The following is a 23,624-nucleotide window of genomic DNA, read 5'->3' as shown; positions in this document are numbered from 1 at the left end:
AATCTGGCAGTTATATTCTATATAGTATATATAGCTCTATTACAAAGTTACAACAGCTCTGTTAAGTTGTACGTTTTGTTTTCTGTAAGTCCCCATTGTAAGAAGAGATGTTATGAGTGGGAAAAGCTGAGTGAGCCACTTCACATGATTGTTTCAGTGTGTCTTCACTGCCACCAATAGATCCAATGGGGAGAACTGTGTTTCATCGGCACTGAAAAAGAGAAGAAAAACTTAAATGTTGAGCAGCTAAAGGAAGGTTTACTGGGTACAGATGTGTAATTAAATTCCTTGTCTCTTCCTTGTTTTCCTCTGTGGAGAAATGCAGAATAATCAGTCTTTACGCATGACATTTCCCCATGATGAGGACATTCAAGGACACTTGTTTAATCTAATTAAAGAGAGGGGGATGAGTCAGAGGTCACACCACTCAAAGCAATAATGGCAATAAAAATATCAGTAATCCATCTCATCAATTCATATATCTGATCCATGTGATGCATCTAGAATTTATGAATGCCATACTTAAGCTTCAGTTAAACTTTACTTGTGCTGTATTTTTTCTTGTTTTTTCTATTTTCACAGCAGAGCAACAGCATTACTGAGAAGAAGTGAGGACAGCAGAGCCACTTCAGTTCACCAAACAAACCTCCGCACACACACAGTCACAGTAAGAGAAACACACACCACCATTCACCAGACAGTATAGTTTAGAGTTAATATTTTAGGAGCTATGTCTCTCCAGTGAGCATCTAGCAATAGATAGACCATGCTTCTCCCAGACAGAACCGATGGCAGCCTTCACACTGAGATATCAGTCTATGCTATGTCGTTATCTACATCTGTATTTTGCATGAGTTTCACGTTCATGAACAGAGCCAAACTGGCAACCCTCCATGTGGTAGGAGAGATAAAGATTTCTAAATACAAATAAACATTTCCAGCTTCATTAGTGTCTCCTCTCATTCCCAGTAAAGACTTGACTTAATTAATTTGCTGGACAGTAACAATGTGTGGATGTGTGGCATAAATGCCAACTGTGTTTGTTTTGTGATTACACAACATCACATAATGGGAATGTTGGCGTGATGTCCAAAAGCGGGATGAGGATTAGAGGGGTGAAAGCTGCTGGCGTACTGAGACGGACTGTGTGTCCAAGTGGATGTAAGTGATATAAAAGGGAAAGAGAAAAAGAGAAGAAAAGATAGAGAGAGCGAGGGAGGGAGGGCTGAGAGGTGAGCTGATTACCCTGATTTGAACTTGAGCGTACACACACAAAGTCAAACAAGGACACTGTCCGCTCTCTGATCAGGCAGTCACTGACTTTCTGCCTTTGTTTTAAAAGAGATAGAGATTCACATAGCCGTGACTGCATGTGTACACACATTTGTAACTCTGTTGCCTACCTTCATTAACATGAAACACTAACTATCCTCTTACCTTGAACGTAAAGGATCAGAGAGTTACTATCACACTCAGAGGACTAAGAATGGTCAAATTCAAAGCTGCCGAAGCTGAGATATCCTGACTTTCATGTAAGTCTCTGTCACTCATTCACAGCACTCGACATGACCAGTAAATTGATTTTGACATGTACACTTACATAGATGTTATCTATGTTATACAGCATTATACAGCCTCTAAGGTACAGTAGGTCATTTACTCTGTAATAAAGATTTAAAAAAACCCTCTGTGTGACTGTTGCTCAATAATTTATCTTTCTGTGACAACACTATCTGTGTTGAAATGGCTACTTTTTACAAACAAATCTGCTACTGATTAAAGCAGCATAAAGTGAATTTAAATTTCAGTTAAGATTTCCATTCAGTGCTCCTCATCATAAGCAGCTGTGAAGTCTGTTTTCACCAAATGGCATATGAATCATAGACTCATGTCTTAAGTCATTTCAGGTGTGATCACAAAGCATTTTGTGCCATTTCACATGCAGATGTAAGCGGGAAAATGTCAGGTGACTTAGTATAAAGAGCAAGAAAGTCCACACCTGCAGTTTGGATGGAAGGGTCAAACACAGGACTTACATGCAGGAGACTGGTGACCTAACCAAACTCTGACCATTTCACATCTTTAACAATGCGTTACTGATTTAACCCTTTTCTACATATTCAAAACTCATGACACATGAACAGTCATTAAACGTGATTATATGCTATACCATGAGATCGCGTTAAATTATGGGTATACTTGAAGATGTAACACATTGAATGTATTTTCCTCCTGATAACATTCATTTTGATTTTTTGAAAATTTTAAAACTTCATTTATTTCACAACTATGTCAACTAGATTGAAATGTTCTTTTTTCCAGCTTTTCTTGGTGGATTTTTGCATTTCTGGGCACATTATCACCACATGCTGACCAGTGAAATAATATGAATGTGCTGAATGTCCATTACCTCACCCCCATGCCTGTGTATACCTGCTCTTAAAACATGCTCTTCAGCACTACAAGTGGTCAGAGACTCCACAGGATACCTTTAATTTAATTAAAAAGACCTCGTTCTGAGACAATACTTGCACATGCTATATTTAAGTACTGAAGTATGTTTATGAATAGTACTCAGTTTTCCATTCATCCAAAAGTTAAATATTATTAAATATAAATATTAAAAAACATTTATCAAAGCAGAATAAGGCAGATTGCTTCACTAACATTAACAAAAGTGGAATGGGCCATAGGTATAAAAATGTCAGTAGGCCTGCCACTTTGGCCCGTGAAATATCTCAGCTGGATGGATTGTTCAGTGCAGACTTTCATAGTTTGCAGTTGATGAAGTGCAGTTCTTCCTCTTACACCCACAGCAGGTTCACATTTATGATTTTCAGTTAAATGTCTCAGCAACTATTAGATTAAATATCATTAAATTTGGTAATGTTAGAGACATTCATGTCCCCCGCAGGATGACTTAACTGGCGATGTCAACATTTTCATCTGTCTAATACTTTGGTTTATGAGCAAATATCTGCAAAAATAATCACGTTTATCAGCCTCAACTGCAATTTGTGTTTAGTGCAGATATGAAAATGCTGACATACTGAACAACGATGAAACAGCATGCAAACATACAGCTAAGCTTAATTGTTTTAACGTTATTACTATGAGAATTTTGGCATGCTAATGTTAGCGTTTAGCTTAAAGCACTGCTGGGCCAAAGTACATCCTCACAGAGTCTCTAGCATGTCTGTAAATACTTAGTGTTGTTCAGGAATCACTTCTCAAAGATTCCTGAAAAGATAACACCCCATTTTAGTTGACTGAAACAGTAACTAAATGAAATAATCTTAGCTATTGTAATTTTTTTTGCAGTGTAATCCCATGCTTCAGGGAGCTGTTAACTGCTGTTAACATTTCAGGGAAAATACTTTCCAAAACCAGATAACCTTGAATACAGGAAAATGTTTAATTTAATCTAATTTGTTGGCTCATTCAGCAGGACCTCGGGAAACCGGTACAGTTTTATTTCACAGAATTTCACCATAACCTCTTTGCACTTTGAGTCTTGGCACACTGCTACATGTCATGGCCACGTACCAACATGTTCAAACTGATGATAGAAACAGGTCAATAGTGACATTGTTGTTACTGAATTGTCCCGAGAGGATCTGCATAAATAACAGAATGAGAAGTTAACTGTTGCATTGTTTTGGAGAAACTGGAGAGATTGACACAGAGACACAGAGGTCCAGTGTGAGGCATTTCCATGAGCAGGGAGGAAGTATCACTGTCCAGCAAATCGCTCATGGAACAATGTTCCTTTTCTCTGTGCAACCTCACCCCAACTGAACTTCCAGCACCGTGCAGGTCTCACATGCTGTGTGTGTGTGTGTGTGTGTGTGTTACATAACAGCCCCCTTTTCCATTCAAACTACCAGCTGGCCCTCAAGTGACTCACTCTCTCTGTCTTTGCATTCTTCATTTACAATACAAGGTTATTCAATTTATAGATGAACTCACAGATGAAGTAATGCAGCAGTTAACTTCTATTGCTCTGACACAGTGAGGCCAACAGTCATACTGAGTGACATTACACATCTTCACAGTTGTTTGTTTTGATTTTTTAGCTAGTGTGTCTGATAATCTCTATAATATGTCATGGTGTGAAGGAAATAAAAGTATAATCACATGTTATGTTTGTGCAACTGTAGAGAAACAAAGAGGACACTAACCAACACATATAACTGTTACCTTGAACTCCTCATTATGGGTGCTCAGCTGCAAAGAGCATATGAGGACAACTCAAACCCCCATGACTGCAGTCCACACTGGCTTTAGTAAACTGGATGACCTAATCTAATAGAGCAATCTAAAGGAGCAAGGGAGAAAATGAAAACATGTGACTAGATAGTTGATGATATGAAAATCACAAAATGTATACACACCAGCTTTAAATACAACTCCCCTGGATAAATTGGCTCAAAAAATAACAAATGAAAATGTTAAAATAACAACCAAAGCCTCACATGAACATTCTGTCCTTTTGTTATGGATGATTTTGTTTGATAGTTTAGTACTCGAAGAAATACGTGAAACTTTGTGTGTGTGTGAGTGTGCATATGAAAAAGACTATGACACTGTGTATTTTGGGTCAGTTCCTTTCACTGTTGAAAGAACATGTTTAGCAACTTCTTCAGCAACTATATAGTAGGCAGGAAAAGAAGCTACCAAGTACAACAGTTAAAATAAAATTGTTGTTGTTGAAGGACATACACTATATTCACAAAAGTATCCAGACACACCTCTTTATGGGGCTGTTTGTCAGGGGTTGGGATTGGCCCCTTATTTCTAGTGAAGGGAAACCTTAATGCTTCAGCATACCAAGACATTTTGGACAATGCTATGCTTCCAGCTTTGTGGCAACAGTTTGGGGAAGGCCCTTTTCTATTCCAGCATGACTGTGTCCCAGTGCACAAATAAAAGTCCATAAAGACATGGTTGGATGAGTTTGGTGTGGAAGAACTTGACTTGACCCACACAGAGTGCTGACCTTAACCCCATCCAACACCTTTGGGAAGAAGCAGAACAGAGACTGTGAGCCAGGCCTCTTGGTCCAACATCAGTGTCTGACCTCACAAATGATCTACTGCATGAATGGGCAAAACTTCCCACAGAAATCTTGAGGAGAGCCTCCCCAAAAGAGTGGAAGCTGTTTTAGCTGCAAAGCTGTCTGTGTGTTTATACTTTTGTCTATATGGTGAATGTGCATACATGGGGTTTCCCTCTCTGCAACTACATTTAGCCACGTTTAGTAATCAGAAAACCCCTTAGTAACTGTTACAAGAATTGGCACAACAAGTGAAAGACATGCATTGTTCACGTGTATCCTAATAGCTTTGAGTTTCCCCTCATCATCGGGTCAAACTTTGTTTGAAAACCTGCAAAACCAATCATATTCCCATCAGACTGAGAGACCTCCAGCATAACTGACCGACACATCACATGTCCTTCTGACAGAAAAAGGTGCTAGTGTGACAGATGTGAATTTATTGCAGGGTTAACAGATTTTTAAGGTCTTAGAAGCCCTACGTGTTGTCTTTCCAGTCACCGTTTTTGCTGTGCTTGTTTGCTTCTATTATCCCATTACATACATTCTCAGTTTTTTATTGAATTTTGTCCCGGTTACGTGTTGATTAGACTTTTTCATATCTCATGTCACCTTTTCGTTCCGACGTCCTTCAGTGACGTGACAGTATGAAGGTCACAAAATATTATTTATACAACCTGTGGGAATTTATTTTGAAAGCAGGGCGGGTTTGTTGCTGTTTATTTTCTGTGTGTCTCCGCTGTTTTGACTCAGCCGGCTTCCCGTTAGGAGGAGGTGGAGGTGGAGGAGGTGGAGGAGGAGGGAGGGGTCACCCGGGGTGAGGATCCGACCCCGGCTGAACCAATGAGCGGGGGGAAGAAACGACAGAGAGATGCGGAGCTGTTGAGGAGCAGAAACACCCAGTCAAGCTGTGACGCTCCACACGCCTCCTCTGTCACACTGAGGACACTGTCGTCAAAGGCTTCAGCAGCTGTTTGATTTGTAAGTAAGATCAACCTTATTTATCACTGATTTCATCGTTTTTTTTTTAATTGTGAAAGGGAATGTGATGTATTCAGTTCAGTCGTTCAATCGGAACGTTTGTGAGCTGTTATTCTAATTATCATCTCATATCGGATGAAATTGCTTGGGAATTCCATATGCGATATAGAATACTTTAATATAGGCTAAACAATAAACTTGGATTTAAGATTTTATAAGTAGCAGATAATCAATAATAGAATTCATACCCCTCTTAATAAAACTGTCAAAAAGAAATGTACATTTCAAAAGCGTAATCAAACACCTTGAGTTTATTCATTGGACCCGCCTCCCCAATGTTTGTATGGCACTTTGATGTTGTAAAAGTAAATGAAACCTTTATGGTTGAAATATAGATAAAAGGACGTTTTTGTTATTATGAGTTTGTGTAAATGTAAAACAATGCTCATTAGTGTTTAATATGAGAGCTTTTTAAAATTAGTAAGCATTTCCTACTGTTCAACACATTACAGTATTTAACTGGCTGCAGTATCATGTCGATTTAATGCTTTGTAACCTTCTTAATGACACCTCACCACATGTTTGCGGTTTTTTCACCACTAGGTGGTGCCATTACAACACACTAATCTCAGACACCTCACAGCTCCCTGAAGTGTCTCCCTGAAGAGTTTGAACATGACGGGTCAGACTGTGGGAGGTATGATCCAGGATCTGTCGGTGCCCTCACTGCTGGCGGCTGAGGGCCTGGGGCCCAGGTCTCTAGGAGGGGCCGGGTTCTTCACAGATGAGGCTGTTTCAATCCTAACCTCCACAAGCCAGCTGGCACGTACCCTCCTGGGTCGCACCTTTGCCCTCAAACGCAATCAGAGCCTTGTCAACACTGAAGCTAAGGCTGGTAGCAGCTGTGATGAAGACAATGGCAGCAATACACGCCGTAAAAGAGAGTTCATTGATGAGGAGAAGAAAGACGAAGGCTACTGGGACAAGAGGAGAAAGAACAACGAGGCAGCCAAGCGGTCCAGAGAGAGGCGGCGAGCCAATGACATGGTGCTGGAGCAGCGAGTCCTGGGCCTGTTGGAGGAGAATGCTCGCCTGAGGGCCGAGCTGTTGGCCCTGAAGTTTCGCTTTGGCCTGGTCAAGGACCCATCCGATGTGTCGGTCATCCCGCTGTCTGCACCCCTCTGTGCTCACCCCACACCCACTACAACACATTTCTACCAGCCTCACACCGATGTATCCTCACACTGCAGCACCCAGCCCAACACCAGCACCCACCACATCCACCCACACCCTCCGCAGCAGGGTCCCATCTATGGGCCGAAGGGAGCTGGACCTCTGTCAAATCACAGTCTAACCGAGGAGTCTGGTGTTTCCACCTCGTGTGGCTCAAATTTGGGCAGCCCCATGTTTTTTGATGGCACACTGAGTGAGCATGATGGGCCTTCTCCAAGGGAGCCGGTGGAGGAGCAGCAGCAGGGCTACGACTCCCACATCTGTCCCCTGGAGGTCAACAAGAGTCAGTACGTAAACAGACAAGACTCACCCGAGGGCTTGAGGAGCCTCCCACACAAGCTTCGCTTCAAAGGCCCTGGCGGTTGCAGCGACGAAGGTGAGATGTCTCCATCCTCTGATAACAGACACAGTGGACCACCTGTAGCCACAGTGGGGCCAAACATTCAGGTGAGGAACCACCAGCAGGTGGTGTGGGACAGTCGGACAGAGAGACAGGTTTCTTGGTCCAGAGAGGAGCAGCAGTATCAGGATCCATCCGCTGGATATTATAGCTCCTCTTCTCTGCAGAACTTCAGAGACACCAAGTATTGGGCAGAGGACATCAGTCTCAGGTCTCAGCTCAGCTGTTTGTCTCAGGAAGTGGCTCAGCTCAAGAGGCTCTTCTCTCAACAGCTGTGTTCCAAGAGCTCTTAAAACCTGAACACAGGAGGATCAAGTCTAAAGCAATGTTAATAGTCAGATTTTGTCTAACCATTCATCTTACAGGCTACTGATGTCCACAAGGCAGCATGGCTCCCAGAGAAAACAGCTACCTCTGAAGTGACAAACAGTATGTATGACACCTGTTTCACTGGAAAAGCTTAGTTTAGGAGCCTGTTTGTTCTCTGAAGGTGAGCATCAGAAAGCACAGACACATTTAACTTTTAAAAGAATACTAAATGATTACAAAACTAAAAGTGATTCACAGTTCTAAACTCTGGGCTGGTCTGTCAGAAACACTGGAATGGCATGAAAGATACAACACAAAGCACATGGTTCAGTCTCTCCATGTTCTTGAGTGAAATGTGGTGGTTTTTGTCTTCTTTGGGACTTTTTTAAAAATATATTATGTGTAAAGGTAGCATGATTACACAATTTGTCCCAAAGACAAAACTTGTTTTTTTTTTTTGTTTTGTTTATTTGAGGGGGGTGGTGGTGGTGGTGGTGTTTAATGTCCGGTTTATGTTATGACAGCAAGGCACATACAATTGTACATTTCATCTTTGTTATATGATTGAAGTGAATTGTACTTTGAAATAAAAATATATTTTCTATACAAGACTGGTGAATCTTTCATGACAAATAAATATTTTCTCACTGTAATAGCAGAGCATCCAGTATACAGTGTCTCTGGACTATATATGACTGTAATATGTTTGTATGTCTAAGTAAATGAGTCAGACCTAGTGTAATAAAACCATCTTTCACAACTTAAAGACATTGCTGTTTTATATAAATACAGCATGCGATATGCAAGAGAATCTTTGAGGTTTGATAAACAGCATTTTGCATTATATCAGTGGCAGAATAACTCAGATGGGGGAGAAAGAGCTAAGGTATTGAAAGGAGGTGCACTGCGCAAAAGTATGAATATCTCACAAGTTTCTTTTTCCAATGAAATTATGTAGCTTGAATTTGATTTATTCTCCAATAATTCCTCCTTTTAAAGCTGTAAACACTGCTGTGGTGTCCCCCCTCATCGAACGAAGGTTACTGAAATGAGGTGGGACGGTGGGGTGCGGGACAGTGTCAGGGAGAGGGGTAGTGCAGGGAGTGGAGTGAGACTGCATGACTCATTTTTCACGTCAGCAGTGTGAAAGCTATTTTTAGCAGTGAAGCAGCTGCTGTGGAGACTGACTGGCCCACATGGAAGTGAAGGATACAGGTTCAGAATATAATAGCACCTGGAAGGTGTTCAGATGTGCATCAGTAGGACTGCTGTAAAATACATTATGACAGTGATGAAGAGCCAGAGAGCTTCAACACATAAAGTGAATCATTCGTTTTTGTCTGACTGACCAATATTATTCCGTAATAACACGTTCCATTTCAGTTTTCAGTCATTTTTTATCAACACCAGGTGGCGCCAAGTGTCTTCATCAGCATGGCTCAGTGAGTATCAGCCATTCATTCATTCATTCAGTCAGTCACAGCAGTGTTACCACGGAGGTCGTCTCCTCCATTGTGCATACTGTAGCACCACATGCTGCACATTCAGGCAAAACATGGATGAGATTTTGTGTCGAAAATACAGCACTCTCGCCTTAAATTTACACATCCTTATTCAAAAAGCACAATGCAGTAACATGGCTTGAAAACAACATTTATTTATTTAACCTTAACAAATTAATTTTCATGCCAACATGTGAGGTTAAACAGGACTTGTGCTTCATACTTGTGCAGCTGCAGAGACTTTGCTCCTTTAAACGTCGGCCCTGACGATGACAACCACAACAACAACAACACAAGGTCGTTTGTCTGCAATCAATCTTCATCCAGCCAAGACTGCAAACCCCCATGCCATAAGCAATATAGGAAGGAGAGAGAGCCTTCTGGTTGCTAGGCAGGCACCACCACACCACAGTTTCCAAGGGAATGCCAGCATGCAGAGAGATGGAGGAGTGTGTTGGGGGTTGGTGGTTATAAGAGGGGACTGGTGGGAGGAGGAGCCAGACAAGTTCAAGGCCGCTGTTTCCTCCAACATGGTCTAATGGTGGTGATGATGGTGTGTGTGTGTGTGTGTGTGTGTGTGTGTGTGGTGTGAATGGGTGTGAACGTGTGTGGTTGAGACAAAGCTGGGGGAAGGGATGTGAGTGAGAAAGTGGCAGGGTAGTGGATGTGTGTCTGATAAAAACAGGGCTGACGTAACTTCTCATGAAATATGGTGGTGACGAGTGGGATAATAGAAAAGCTCCTAAGCAGATAATACACACACACATATTTGCTGTAAAGATTAACAAAATGACAAGAGGATGAGGTACAGCGAAAACCAACAGATAATGACAATGGCAAAGGCACCCTTCATTTATCGTAATGAATGTACCTTCTTTTCCTTCTATGCTCGGATCCTGGGCAGTAATGATAATGTCACTGTCTATTTTTAGTAAGACTTTATTGTGTAAACAAAGGGTTACACTCTGTTGCTTGCCATAGCAAACACAAGTTCACATGTTCTGATCTAAGGAGACATTTCTCCCCTGTGTGTGAGCGACTTAAACGAGCATAAAGAAATAGGAAAATGACAGTCCTTTATAGCATAATAAGGGGGTTAGCGAGGACATTTACCCCAAACAAACTGTTTAGCCACACAAACCATGTACGTCTCTGCAGTTTAAATCCTCCCAGGACATACATCCTGTCCTTCTGCAGACTATGATGTCAATGGAATTACATTTTATCAACACATGAGGGTTGGCCAGACATCCATAATCATGCTGCTAATGACCTTTATGCAAAAATCAGTTGCATTCTGATGTAGTCTAATATTAGTTCCACAGAAGCAGCATCAATACAGAGGCATCATAAAATAAGATTATGAACAGGAACAAGTGGATTGTTGAATTTTTAGAATTTTTTTTTTGCTGTTGTTGTTCTTTTTTTCTTTTAAATGCTGTATTAAAAATATTTTTAAACGCCGTCCTTCAGCTGTTCAAGCCCAAAGTTGTACTGGCAAGCAGCGTTGGAAGGAGTAGCCCATTCAGATCTTTTACAGAATTATTTTAAGTTTGTTTCATATGTACGACCAGGAGGAAATGTCTGATGATGTCTGACGAGATAATATGTAACAGCGACTGTACCTGCACGGTCCAAAGACATGCTGTTACACGCTATGTGTAAGCCTGTCGGTAACATGGTATCTGTGTAAACGCATGTATACCCTTATTATAAACTTAACCAGTCCCTTGAGAGGAAGAGATGGAAACAGAGAAGGGGTGGAGGAGAAAGAAAAAATGAAGGGAACTAATAATACAAAGAGAGAGAGGGAAATAGAGAGAGAGGGGACTCTGGCGCGGAGGGATAGAGGACAAAAACGTGACTAGGCAGCGAGCTGTTATGCAACTGCTGACCTACTAACACATATTTCTAGAAAGGGAGCCGGAGAAACTAGAGCAAAGTGTCCGGCATCGCACAACACGCGGGCAGCCCGAGCCTAAAGACAGAACCAGCATCCACCCGACCCATCGACTCAACCACAAACTGACCAGAGCACCGACAGGAAGCCGAGACGAAAACTTTTCGGTTTTTTTTCCGGGGAGGTTTCTTTTAGTAGGACAAGGGAAGGAGGAAACGGGAGCGAGACAGCTTTTGTGTCGGGGAAGCCTGAATCTTTCCCCCCCTCCTCCAGGACATGGAAAGGTATGTTATGACTGAGGGTCGGACTGCTTTTCTTCTTTTTGTCTATTTTTAGGTCTTTATGTTGTCTGTTCGGTGTGGTTTAACATGTAAGTGTTTCAGCTGTGTGTCTGGAGATGAGAATGTGATGCTTACGGCCGGTTATTGTTCACATGGCGACTCTCGGCTCTGCCGGCACATCGGCGAGTCCGTGACTTTGAGACGTTTTGCGGCTGTTTTTGTCACGTTAAACGCGGCACGCGCTAAGCTAGCGCTACTTTTTTGGTCAGTTTTGTGGCTTTTTTTGCTTTGATATTTGAATGAAACACGTAGCACGACTGGGGGGAAAATGGTTGGCCGTATCCCACGTTATGTGCTCAATGTCACGGCGAGGTTATTTTCCTCATGGTGGTGGTGTTTTCCAGGGAATGGGGGCAGCCGCTGTGCTGTGTTATGTGGTTAATGCAGACACACAGTGTACTACATTAGCCCCTGCACGTGGCACGCTACTGTCTGTATGTGTATGTTGTTTTTATGTAGGTCACCAGGCCGCCTTAGTTGCATGGGTATGAATTCATCTTTGTGGCTGTCCAGCTAATGCAAACATTAGACTGGATCATAGCATGGCTGCTCTAAATGTACTGATTTATTGAGAGTGTCACTATTACCACATTTTCAACAAAGGTACTAAAAACTCACCTCAGAGTGGAAGGTTATTGCAAATTTAAATGGAAAGTACGTAACCTCTAGGTTACATCAGTAACACATTTATGGATGTTCAAGTTTAAATGAGAAAACAGCCCCCAAATGTATGGTTTGTATTCATAGTGAGTCACAGGGTGATTCTTTTACTATTAAGGTGTGTTAAGTCAAGCACAGAGCTTTGCTTTGAGGGAGTTGGAGGGTATGACATAACCAGCACACAGCAGGGAGAAGCAATAAACAGCAGCTCTCTCTCTCTGGGACAGAGCAGCCTGTAATTGATTCCTGTTCACACCCTTTGCTTTCTCCCTATCATTCATACCCAGATTAACACCAAATCTTCATTTCTAATGCAGATAGATATTCATCAAGACTGAATGGGTGGAAAATGTATTTTGGAAATTGTTTCATCGATGACGTAACACAGCTGCTCTTCCAGTATGTCTGAGAGCTATTTTTAACTTGCTCAGTCTTTCTCCTCCAAGAGACAACATACCAAAAAAAGAAACGAAAAAATAAGAAGAAGTGAGGTAGAGCCAAATACATAAATATATAATTTTTTTGTTTGGTACAAAACTTGAAAATCTTGGTGTGTGACTTTGTTGTGAAACTAGAATAACAAGTGAACATCCAGGATGTGATGCAATGCATGGAAACCCCTGTCTGGCGAAGGCAGGCAGAGTTCTGGTGAGCTCTTTGTCCACATGTTGCCAGCTGGTCTGGTTTCAGAGTCATCTGCATTGCTCCGTCCCAGCCAGCTCTTTGAATATAGGTCACACCTGTATCTGGGCGAGGAAACACATGAGGTATATTGTACAAACTGAGGACTACTTTGACCAATCTGTTTGTTGCTCTGAGGAATTTGAGACCACAGATTCATGCACACTTTAGTAACTACAGCTACTTGTCCCAGTTTCCTACTTTAGAGTCTATTAATGAATGAGTTTTTTTACTTTGTGAATCTGCTGACTGTGAGAAGCTAAAACCTTTGACTTGTAAGTGAAGATGTGAAATCAGATTGCACTTAAAAGGCTGTATGTCACATGTCAGCCATTGACCCAGTAATGTACAAAACACTAAAAAGAATATTATGCATATGTGTTAGCACATATGGATATGTACATTTCAAGTCATGTTTAAGCAAATATTGGATTCATTTTTCGCTAAATTTGTAACCTTCTCCTAAAAGTTTGCATTATCTGTCAGGCTTGGTGTGCTGTCACTAATCATTATTAAAATTGTGTGTTACTAAAGTGTTGTTAGCAACACATTACTGTAAGTAAGTGGCAAATAGCATTAAGGTATAGGTTGGAATGTCTGGATTTGTGTCTCTTTGTTTTGTTTCTTGACACAAAGCCATGCAAAATGGAGGCTCCTAGCTGGGGCCCCTCCACGTGTGTGGTGTTGGATCATTTGAAAGATGGAGGAGGGGAAGAGGATGCCATGCTTTTTAGTCACACTTGCCTCAGAGGAGGTCAGAGGTGAAGCATTCCTCCCTCAGCGGCAAGTGCCTGGGAACTACTTCGGAAAAGTGTTTTCCACGGAAAAAAAAAACATTGATAACAAAGTGCTGACAGTAGCTGCAGTTTTTAATGGGGAATTATATCATGCCCAAAGAGTCAATTGCACAATATGCTATGTCTAGTATATCTGTATTTTCTTGCTTTAGTCTTGGCTTTTATTCAGAGCACAGCATGCACAGATAGTGGTGAAAGGGGAGATAGCAAGGCATTCACATCCAGTAACCTGTAGCTTCTGCTGCTATGTAATATGCATGTGTTACACAAGCTTTGCTTCGCAACAGGAGAAATTCAGAGCACGTACGTTACGAGCAACAACAGCAGCCCCTCCCCATGCAGTCCTGAGAGAGAGCCTGTTATGTGTGAATTTGGCTGCAGAGATGGGTGTGTGCTCTGACGTCAATGCCCTCTCCCTGTCTCTCGCTGTTGTCTTTCATCTGCTGCTGGTACATATTGTTACGTGCTGCATAAGGTGTTGTCGGGAGATATAGAGCGTACAGGAGTTAATGTTGCATGAAAATCACAGGGGCTTTCATAATCTAATTTCAAGGCACAGGACGTATTCTAGTTTGTCTCTTTTATTCCTCCTGCTGCAGATTCAGTAAAATTCCTCTCATTTCCACCAACTGAATTTTTCCTGTCACCCCATCCCTCTTCTGTTTCCTCCCTCACCTCTTTTTTGTTGCTCTATTTTTAGAGTGCACTCTAATACTCTCTTTCCCTCTCCTGCCTTCCCTCCCTTGCAGTCCCACTGACCTATTTTATGGTGCACCGTCAAAGACAGGAGGAGTGTTTACTGCTTAGCGTCGTTTCTAGGTCAGTGGGACAGCGCAGACGTATGCGTGCTTCCTTCCATGCCGCCTTTGTTTCGTCGTCGGCAAGTCTGTATGAAATTTATTCTGGGGTTGTATGGGGGGGGGGGGGGGGGGGTGGAGTGCTGACCCTACATTTTTTCCACATCTGTCGGTGAATGTGTCCAAATCTCTTCGCGTTCAGCGTACTTTTACCATAGTTCTTTGAGAAAGAGAGGCAAACAAGAGACGTTTTGGCACTGAAGGGAAAAAAGCTGGAAGATTAGCCTGCAACCTGTCTAGACTTAGCCCCTGAATTACAACATAACAGACATTGGGAAATAAAAAGTTAATTATTCAGAGTGGTATTCAAGCTGTTTCAAGGTCACATGGTGGGTTTTTGGTTTTCTTTTTTTTTTTTTGTTTGAATGTGAGATAATGTAATGGGGTCACTGACTCTGGGGGGCACAGAAATGTTATAACCAGTCTGGAGAAGATGCACATTAGACTGAACAGTCATGTGGCGTTGACCTGGTGGTGGTGTGAAGTCAGCGGTCTGTCATATGGGGAACAATACACTGCAGCACAGCGAAAGAAGCTCAATGTGAGTCAGTTTTGTTTAACCAGAGTGCTTTTGTTCTACTCTCCTTGGGACGTTAGTGTGTTTTGTTTTATTTTTTGCCTTTTTGCAGTCGCAGTTTCAGTAATGGGAGCAGTCAATGGAGTCTCTTTGTTCAGGTCTGCTTTCTCTGCTCGTACCATGTCCAGACTCACACTCCAGCCATGACTACACACAGAGGACATAAGACCAATATAGGAGCACAAATAGGGATTAGAAGCTACATGCTGTTCCTGCAGCAACACTACAAAATTTCTCTGCATTGTTTCTTGTCCAACTTCACCTCAGCATACAGTTAGTTTTAACTTAGAGCTCTCGAACTGAAATAGTTTGATAGTAGGTTATTTTTGTTGTCCTACATGACCACCATAAATAGGACCGACAGCTGTAGTTTTTGATGTACAGAGTGATAAAGATACTGAAAATATTTTGCACATATCCAGTCCACACTGCTTCCGTAGCATAACTCACTTTCTTAATGCTGCTCCTGTACCAATATGGCATTTGCATACTTGTGCTTCTTGTTTCATTTTAATATTCAGGCTTTAAAAGTCTTTGTAAAGTATAGTGAAATATGGCAAAGAAACTGGACTGTGGTGAAAGTGACCGGTAGGATTCAAAATAAATTCCTTCAGACAATTTAGTGTCCACCAAACTGTAATTGTATTTTACTGATTCCAGTTTGAAATATTTATATAGCAACTGGTCTAAAAAAACAGTAGAAACGGGGGGAAGACGTGGCTAATGCAAGCAAGCAAGTGATGATAAAAGTTCAAATTTGTGCTACGTTTAATTCCACTGTTGAGAATGAAAAGCGACACCAGAGGAGTCATTGTTTCCCACAGGCACAGTGAGCTAAATTATTACATTTCCCTCTGTGTGTGTGTGTGTGTGTGTGTGTCATAAAAAGATGTTTTCATGTTTGTAATGGACTCAAGGGCTCAGTGTAAAGATGTGTTACTAATTACTGCATAGCAACTGTGTCATGCTGTGCAGAAAGAGGACGGGAGGAATCAGACCTTAAAAAAAGAGCAGGTCTAGTCATTATGTAACACTGGTCTGCTGTCAACATCCGTTCGTGCTGCGTTCAGCATTGTTGTTAAATTTATGGCGCAATGCATGCTGGGTGGGTTGGGCTTCCTGTAGGGGTACGATGTTAACACTGCATAGGGAAGTTCAGGAGCTTGAAGCGTTGTGTAATTTCAGACAGTGTGACGGCTACCAAAGAAACTGAGATGTTGCCACCACTCCCTCTCCCATGGACACACACACACACACACACTCACACTCCAACACAGATGTGTGTTCATTCCCATAAGTACTTTCAATTTGGTCTAATATGCATTCTCATTTTAGCCTCTCATGATGCATTTTAGAAAATAAGATGATAAAGCATAAATTACAAATACACATTGTTTGCTCTATCATGAACTGTACTATAATTAGAGTGTGGAGACACGTGAAGTGTATTCCGTTCCCTGCTTCCCTCAGCCCTTTATCTGCCACCCTCTGCAGAGCTGGCACCAGGTCAGCCTGCTTCAGTCCTCATTATGTGACTATGACAGCACCCTGTCTTACGCAGGAGCTCTGCAGCAGCAGCAGCAGCAGCAGCACATACGGTACATTTAGTCCCAGCCGCAGCTCTGTGTACTCGTGTGTGCTGCTTCTCAGACTCTGCATCACTAAGTCAAGAAAAAAAAGACAGACAACCATTATGTAATTTTTGGGGGTTGTGGGCGGGTGTTATGTCATAGATTATAGGTGCAGGTTGAATTGTGATAAACAGGCTGTGTATTGATCTCAAGCCTTAGAGATTACACTCAAGCTTTGTCCTGCAGTTCACAAATCTAGTTTGACCTGACTGAAATGTTATGTATATATGTGTCACAATGAAGTGCAGTGGTTTTACAAATAACCTAGCTTTCTCTTTCTCTCTCTCTCTCTCTCTCTCTCTCTCCCTCCCCCTCCCCTCCCTCCTTGTCTCCATAACCCAGTTAGTGGTCAGCAAACAGCAGCACTGAAGCAGGATCCTCAGGGAGCCCCGAAGTAGACGGATTGACCTACATCCTCTGTGAGACACAAGAGAAGGAGAGCAGCGGCCCGACAGGCATCACAGCTTTGCTAAACATTGCGGAAGACACTGATAAACTCAAAGTCACCTCCAGCGAGACTCCAGGGACTGCTTTAAACTGTTTGCCAAGACAGCTGGAAGACTCTTTGCTCACAATACAAATTTGTTTCTGTTCATAGGTTCCTTGTTCAGAACACAAGTTCAATGTCTGAGGTTTTCGTGGAGTTCCACCTCTTTTTGATCTTCTTGGCTAATATGGACACTTGAACGATTTAATCTTGAAAGACAGGTAACAGAAATCAATGAGGCTATCCCTTCGAGGAGCACAAATACCTCATCAAGAAGTTTTTGCGGATCCTGCAACATAGGTCAGACTCCTTAGTAGCAAACAGAAGGCTCATATAGTTTTACATCTTTTCCCTTCCCCCTTTGCCCTTTGCTAGAGTTACACTCTGGCCCCTAGCTGGGAAAAAATGGAAAGTCTGAGTCTACACATCCCATCCACCAGCAACAAAAATGCCATTGAGGCAGACACATTTTCTAACTACAGCGGGACCCTCCCATCCCCTTCACCTGAAGGAGGAGTGCGGCTCAGCCGCCCGGCTAAAGGTACTAAGCCCAATGTGACCTGCCGTCGCAAGCGAGAGTTTATATCTGATGAGAAGAAAGATGCCTGCTATTGGGAAAAACGGAGGAAGAACAATGAAGCAGCAAAGCGCTCAAGGGAGAAGCGTCGGCTCAATGACATGGTGCTAGAGAACCGTGTCCTGGCACTGAATGAGGAGAATGTTCGTCTAAAAACTGAGCTCCTTCAGCTGAAGTTGCGCTTTGGCCTCATCAGCACAGCCTCCTACATGGAGAAAAGTCAGCAGATCTCCAACAGTGGTGCTGGTGGTAATGCTAGTAGCAATGGGAGCAGCACCAATGGCACCCCAAATGGTAACACCTACCTCTCAAGCAGCGGCTACTCCAGTGCATCCCAGGTGATGCTGAATTCTGACTCATCCGAAACTGAACAATCAAGCCGCGGTGACCGTCACACCACTCTCCACAGTTACTCTCCCCGAGGCTCTGTCTCTGACATGTCTGATGGCTCCTCGAGAGACAGCCCAGAACCCATGGGCTACAACATAAAGAAGGAGCCCTCTAGTATGGAGATGGCCAGACTGGAAAGCAATGGGATTCCCAATGGGATTGCTAACGGGTTGCCCAATTGTATGCCAAGTGGGGCTTACAATGGCAACCACACTGCTCTGGTTTCTCCTCACCAGCAGAACACCCCACTGGCTGAAAGTGCCATGGACTACCAGCACCACCAAGAGCAACAGCAGTGCCACATGGAGTCCTCCAGTCCTGCTCCTCAGGCCACCTCTGCTCAGAGGAGTGTCATCTTGTACCGATCCAGCAGTGGCTGTTACCCCATGGAGAGCCAGAGGCCAGAGGACCAGCAGTCCCAGCAAAGCAGACTGCTGCAGCAAGGCCAGCACACCTCAACCTCCAAGTTCTCTGACTGCTCAGTGACCGTCACAGAGGTCGCTGAGAAACTAGAGAGGACAAAGACCGTGGACTCACCTCAGTATGAATACACTAACGGTCATGCTGAGTCGGCAGGGGAGCTACAGCACAGGTACAATCCCAAAGGTCAACAACAGCATGAGAACCATCACGGGCAGTACAGCTACCAGGGTCAGGAGAGTAGTCTTCAGCATGCACAAAGCCACCAGAACCCCTTTGCCCCAGATCTGATCCACAACACTGAGGAGGGCAAGTGCTCCTTCCCACAGCACAACAGCTACCTCAACACACTGGACGAAGAGCCCCCGGAGCTCACCTACGAAGGAGGCCCCCAAGCCGATGGTTTCTACCAGGAGAACTCTTCCACTAAAGACACCTCATCCAGTGAAGGGGACCCTCGCAGCTCTGACAAGGAGGGATCCACAGATGATGAGTCCCCCTCCTCGTCCTCTTCAGACATCAGCAGCTACCACCAGAAGATGGTGGGAGTTGCCGGTTCACAAGCTGAGGTCAAAGCCACTGCCCTGCCCCACAAGCTTCGCCTCAAGTACAGAGCTCTGTCCAATGGGGCGGCAGGAGTGCAAGCTGAGGGACCTGTCAACACTTCCATGTCCCCTTCTCCCAATTTGCCTCAGCACCCTTACTTAGCTCTACCCAGCAACCCCCAGAGCACCCAGGTTAATGGGGAGAGCAAAGAGGTGGAGAATGACACTGAGTATACAGAAGAGGTCAAGCCTCAGGTGAATGAGTCTAAAAAGGACGGGGGTAAAAGGGGATCCAGCAGCAGCAGGGGTGGGCGCAATAAGCGGCGAGATTAAGGACATAAAGGGGCAGCGCATTCATTCTCCTGTCACCTCTTTGTTGTCTACAACAGGCAATTATGATTCACATCGCCACCTTACAAGACAGAGAGCAAGCCAGTGATCTGTGTGAGGTGTTGTTAGGATGTGGTTTCACCATAAGGTTTCACTGTGTCACCTGTTCCCCATCCCTTTATTATCTTTATTCCTACCTCCCACCTTCCCCTCCACCACTTAAAATAATAGATCACTTAATGAGGGAGGGGACAGAATGAAACTCTCCAGAGCTGGAGTCTGGGATATTTCCCTTGTGGAAAATTCAAACATTATTCAATTATTCATTATTGTAAACTGCCTTGGTGGCTGGCCAGCATTTACTGTGGCATTATGGGAACATTCCTTTAACCAAAGAACACGCATCCTTCCTCTAGTGTCTCCCTTTGTGGCAGAGTTACATTCTTCCTCCCTCTGGACACATCTGTACCATTTCATCCTCTTACCATCTGCACACAAGCCCCCTTCACTTCTGAAGCACTTAGATTGTATATTACTGTGACATAAATTTGCATATATGGAATATATATTTTAAGAAGAAAAATGTGGCAAAAACAAGAAAAAATAAAGCAGTTGGATGCGGAAGTCGTAGACTTCAAAGTAATGAGTTTGCTCTTGTTGTGACACTGTGTACAGTCCCCTTTTGTCTCAAAAATGCCTCAAAGATTTTTCTTTTAACTAAAAGTATGAGCCACAAGTTGTAAAAAACAAAACAAAAAAAAAGGTACGCTTTTTTTCTAGACGTATGGAGCAGATTGGGGTGATCTGATCTCTTTGACGCTCAAAGCTGTCAAGACAGTCTGGGCCAGTCATGCGCATATCAGTCAAGGCTATGCAGTCACACATTGCCGTTTGCAAAACCTGACAAGCACAAGGCAAGCCTCGTTTGCCAGCCGTTCCAACAAAAATCAATACATCCTCTTTGCCAGGCAAAAATTGTCTGCCTAATAAATGAAATGGCTTTCCAAACCAGCAAAGCTGCTCTCTCTTCATAAGGTGCCTCTTTATTGTGTTGTCCCTCGTCCCCACTTTGGCCAATGTCTTAACAATCCCACTCACCTCCGCACTGAGTTGTTTCAGCTAGATCATCCAGTCTGTACAAGTTTAACTGTTTCACTTCCTGGTGCCTGCCTCTGGCCACTATGTATAAATGTAAAGTTGTCTCTCTATCTCTTGTACACTGCTGTCATTATTTTATTATTATTTTATTAATATTGTTATTTTCTATTATATTCGGTTATTATTTTGGCTATTATGTATGTATTTTTCTGTCATCCTGTTGTGTCATTTTGCTCTGTGCTCTTCCTGGTTGTGCTGTGTATTTACTCATACCCTTTGACCCCCAGTTACCATTTGTATTCTGTGCTACCATATAACCTTTGTTGTTCGCTGAAAGGATTTATGAAATTAGAAAAAAAAAAAGATTAAGGCTTGTCCAGAAGTGATTATGTATTGCTATACTTCATGTGGATATGCAAAATGGCTACAAAAAGACTCATTTTTGATTGTGAAAGATTCAAAATGGGGAAAAAATAAAAGGTTGTTGAATTTATGTACCTCTCTTTTGAACTTTTTGCGTCAGAAAATGAATGTTGAAAGAGAGCCAAGCTCATACACACATCCAGACCAGCTTCAGCTGCCAAATCAAAAACAACAACTACAACAATAATAATAATTCTAACACTAATAAAAGGACATATTTAAGATAATCGGGAAACTGAATAAACAAGTTTCAATACAAGGAGAAGGAAACTGACTCCTTTAAAGCAACTAAAATAAGAGGTCCTTTAAAACCTCTTGTTAAGTATGTGTTACATCAAGTAGTTAAGCATAAGCAAAGTTACATTTCCTGTTTCTGATGTCCAAAATTGCTTAACGCCATGGCCCATAACTTTGACAGATGTGCTTTATTTGGACAAAAGAAGAGAACGTCCCAGAATGTATCAGAGTGCAAGAATCAAAAACAAGTTACACAACTGACTTGAGAAAAACCTGCGTCAGACTGTGAACAGAGTGTGGCATCTGACCCTGCTGTTAATGGAACAATAGCTGGCGGGAGCAACAAGTTGGCATGGGCAGAGCGTACCACTGACAGGGCTTACATAAGAGCCATTACCGGGATGACAGCTTATCAGATGCAGAGGATCTTGAGAATTTCAAGACAGTTGCACACACACACACACACATACATATACATATGTATACGTGTGTATATATATATATATATATATATATATATATATATATATATGTATGTATGTGTGTGTGTGTGAAATTTTGTGACGCATATGAATATGCAGGAACAATGGCTTGTTCCCAAATCTCAGTTTCAGATAGAAAGAGGAAGGATGTACATGTGTAGAAGCTGCCGACCACAGACAGGCCGTCTGATCTTCATCAGAAATATGAAACGCTTATTGTGTTTTCACTTCTGCCCTCAGTGCCACCCACCCTGTTAAAAAAAAGGTGACATTCCTAAGGAAACTGCAGTGCTTTGTAGTGCATTATCTCTCTCTCCCTCCACCCCTTCCTCTCAGTATCTATGTTTCTCTCTCTCTCTCTCTCATCCCCCTTTTTTTCAACCCATCTCTGAGCTGTAAAAGCTGCTTTGTGTTGTGCGGAGGCTTGTGAAAATGGGCCAGTAGAGTAAAAGTAGGTCAGTGAGGAGGGATAGGAGAGGATAGAGGAGGGGGTGAGGAGAAAGAAAAAAAAAGAGGGGGGGTTATTCAGAGTGAAGGGCTGAGAGAGAGAGAGAGGAAGGAAGGAAAGAGGGAGGGTTACGTCACATGCCTCTACAGTGTAAACTTGAGCAAACTACTCAGAAAGCAGCTCTCTCTTGTTGCTGCCCGAGGGAGCAGGTCAGTAGTACACACACACTGACACACACACTTGGGTTACATCAATGTATCAGCTTGCATGAAGCTGACATTTATAAAAAAATTACACATGCAGATTCATTAATCCCTCAGAGCTAATAGGATTATCTACTGGAAAGCTCTGTGACATTTTAGACGATACTACTATCGCATTTCTTACTATTTTTATGAGTTCCTGTCAAGTTTTAGTGACCTCTCATCAAAGATTGAAGGCAATTATAATGATTTTAGTTCATTAACTCACAGGAATTTGGGTGGGGAAATATTTGAGGCAAGAGGAAAGTACCTTTGAAGACAACAGTGACTCATGACATTATAAGTTGCCAGCTTTCCTTTAGATAGAAATCTCTGCTCATGTCAGTTTGACCTAATTTGAAGTTTTGTCTCAATGTTTACACACACACGCACACTGGTTAAATTCACCTGTCTCTCAGGTGTGTGCACAGCAGAGAAGGTATGACCCTGGATTTTATTTTCCTAGAAGTGAGGAAGTTAATGAAAACTGGTAAGTTCATAGCGAGGTGTGGTTGTGAGTGTGTGAGAGGGTGGTGTTGGCCCTGCACTGCCTGCAGTGATCAACAGCCCTGGCTGGTTATGTAACCGGGATGCTGCAGTATGTAGGTCAGCAGCACAGGGAGAGGCAGGAATGGGGTAACGAGGATGAAGCTGGCGAGTGTGTTACACTGTGTGTTGGTATGTGTGCGTTCACACGTCCATTTCTCAGGTTTGAGTCATTCCACAAACGTCCACACACAGCTGATGTACAGTTTATATCATGTTGTGCAGGTGTCAAACCATCATACCATCACTCACTGGAGAAATGTCTGCTGAAGAAAACTTAGATTCACAGGCCGAGGAGTCCATCAGCATCGGCAGCTGCTGCAGAGACTCATTGTGCAATGAGGCTAAACTGACTCAGCTTTAAACATTAACTTAGTGTGTATATAGTAGATGTTTGCCTTTCACAATCTAATCCTCGTAAATTTTAAATCACCCTTTTTTTGTTTGTTTGTTTGTGTTTGCATCTTTTTGCAT

The 23,624-nt window shown here is 42.7% G+C and overlaps 2 protein-coding genes across 2 annotated transcripts; both read left to right on the top strand.

Moving 5' to 3' along the window:
- The first annotated feature begins 5,882 nt into the window (after nt 1–5,882).
- LOC124067295 (NFIL3 like protein-like) lies at nt 5,883–8,639 on the top strand. The gene is made up of 2 exons (XM_046404550.1): nt 5,883–6,037; nt 6,641–8,639. The coding sequence occupies exon 2, from the start codon at nt 6,713–6,715 to the stop codon at nt 7,961–7,963; it is 1,251 nt and encodes a 416-aa protein (XP_046260506.1). The 5' UTR covers nt 5,883–6,037; nt 6,641–6,712; the 3' UTR covers nt 7,964–8,639.
- Nucleotides 8,640–11,310: 2,671 nt separating this feature from the next.
- LOC124067288 lies at nt 11,311–21,265 on the top strand. Its single transcript, XM_046404538.1, has 2 exons — nt 11,311–11,665; nt 17,268–21,265. Exon 2 carries the CDS (start codon nt 17,818–17,820, stop codon nt 19,675–19,677), a length of 1,860 nt encoding a protein of 619 aa, XP_046260494.1. The 5' UTR covers nt 11,311–11,665; nt 17,268–17,817; the 3' UTR covers nt 19,678–21,265.
- Nucleotides 21,266–23,624: the final 2,359 nt, after the last annotated feature.

The sequence above is a fragment of the Scatophagus argus genome, chromosome 2 (genome assembly GCF_020382885.2).
Source record: "Scatophagus argus isolate fScaArg1 chromosome 2, fScaArg1.pri, whole genome shotgun sequence".
Lineage (NCBI taxonomy): Eukaryota > Metazoa > Chordata > Actinopteri > Scatophagidae > Scatophagus > Scatophagus argus.
Note: the sequence above shows the minus strand (reverse complement) of the source record. Positions and strands in the feature narration are given on the sequence as shown.

Coding starts and splice junctions, on each gene's coding strand:
- LOC124067295 (XM_046404550.1), top strand. CDS start 6,713: ATGACGGGTCAGACTGTGGGAGGTATGATCCAGGATCTGTCGGTGCCC.
- LOC124067288 (XM_046404538.1), top strand. CDS start 17,818: ATGGAAAGTCTGAGTCTACACATCCCATCCACCAGCAACAAAAATGCC.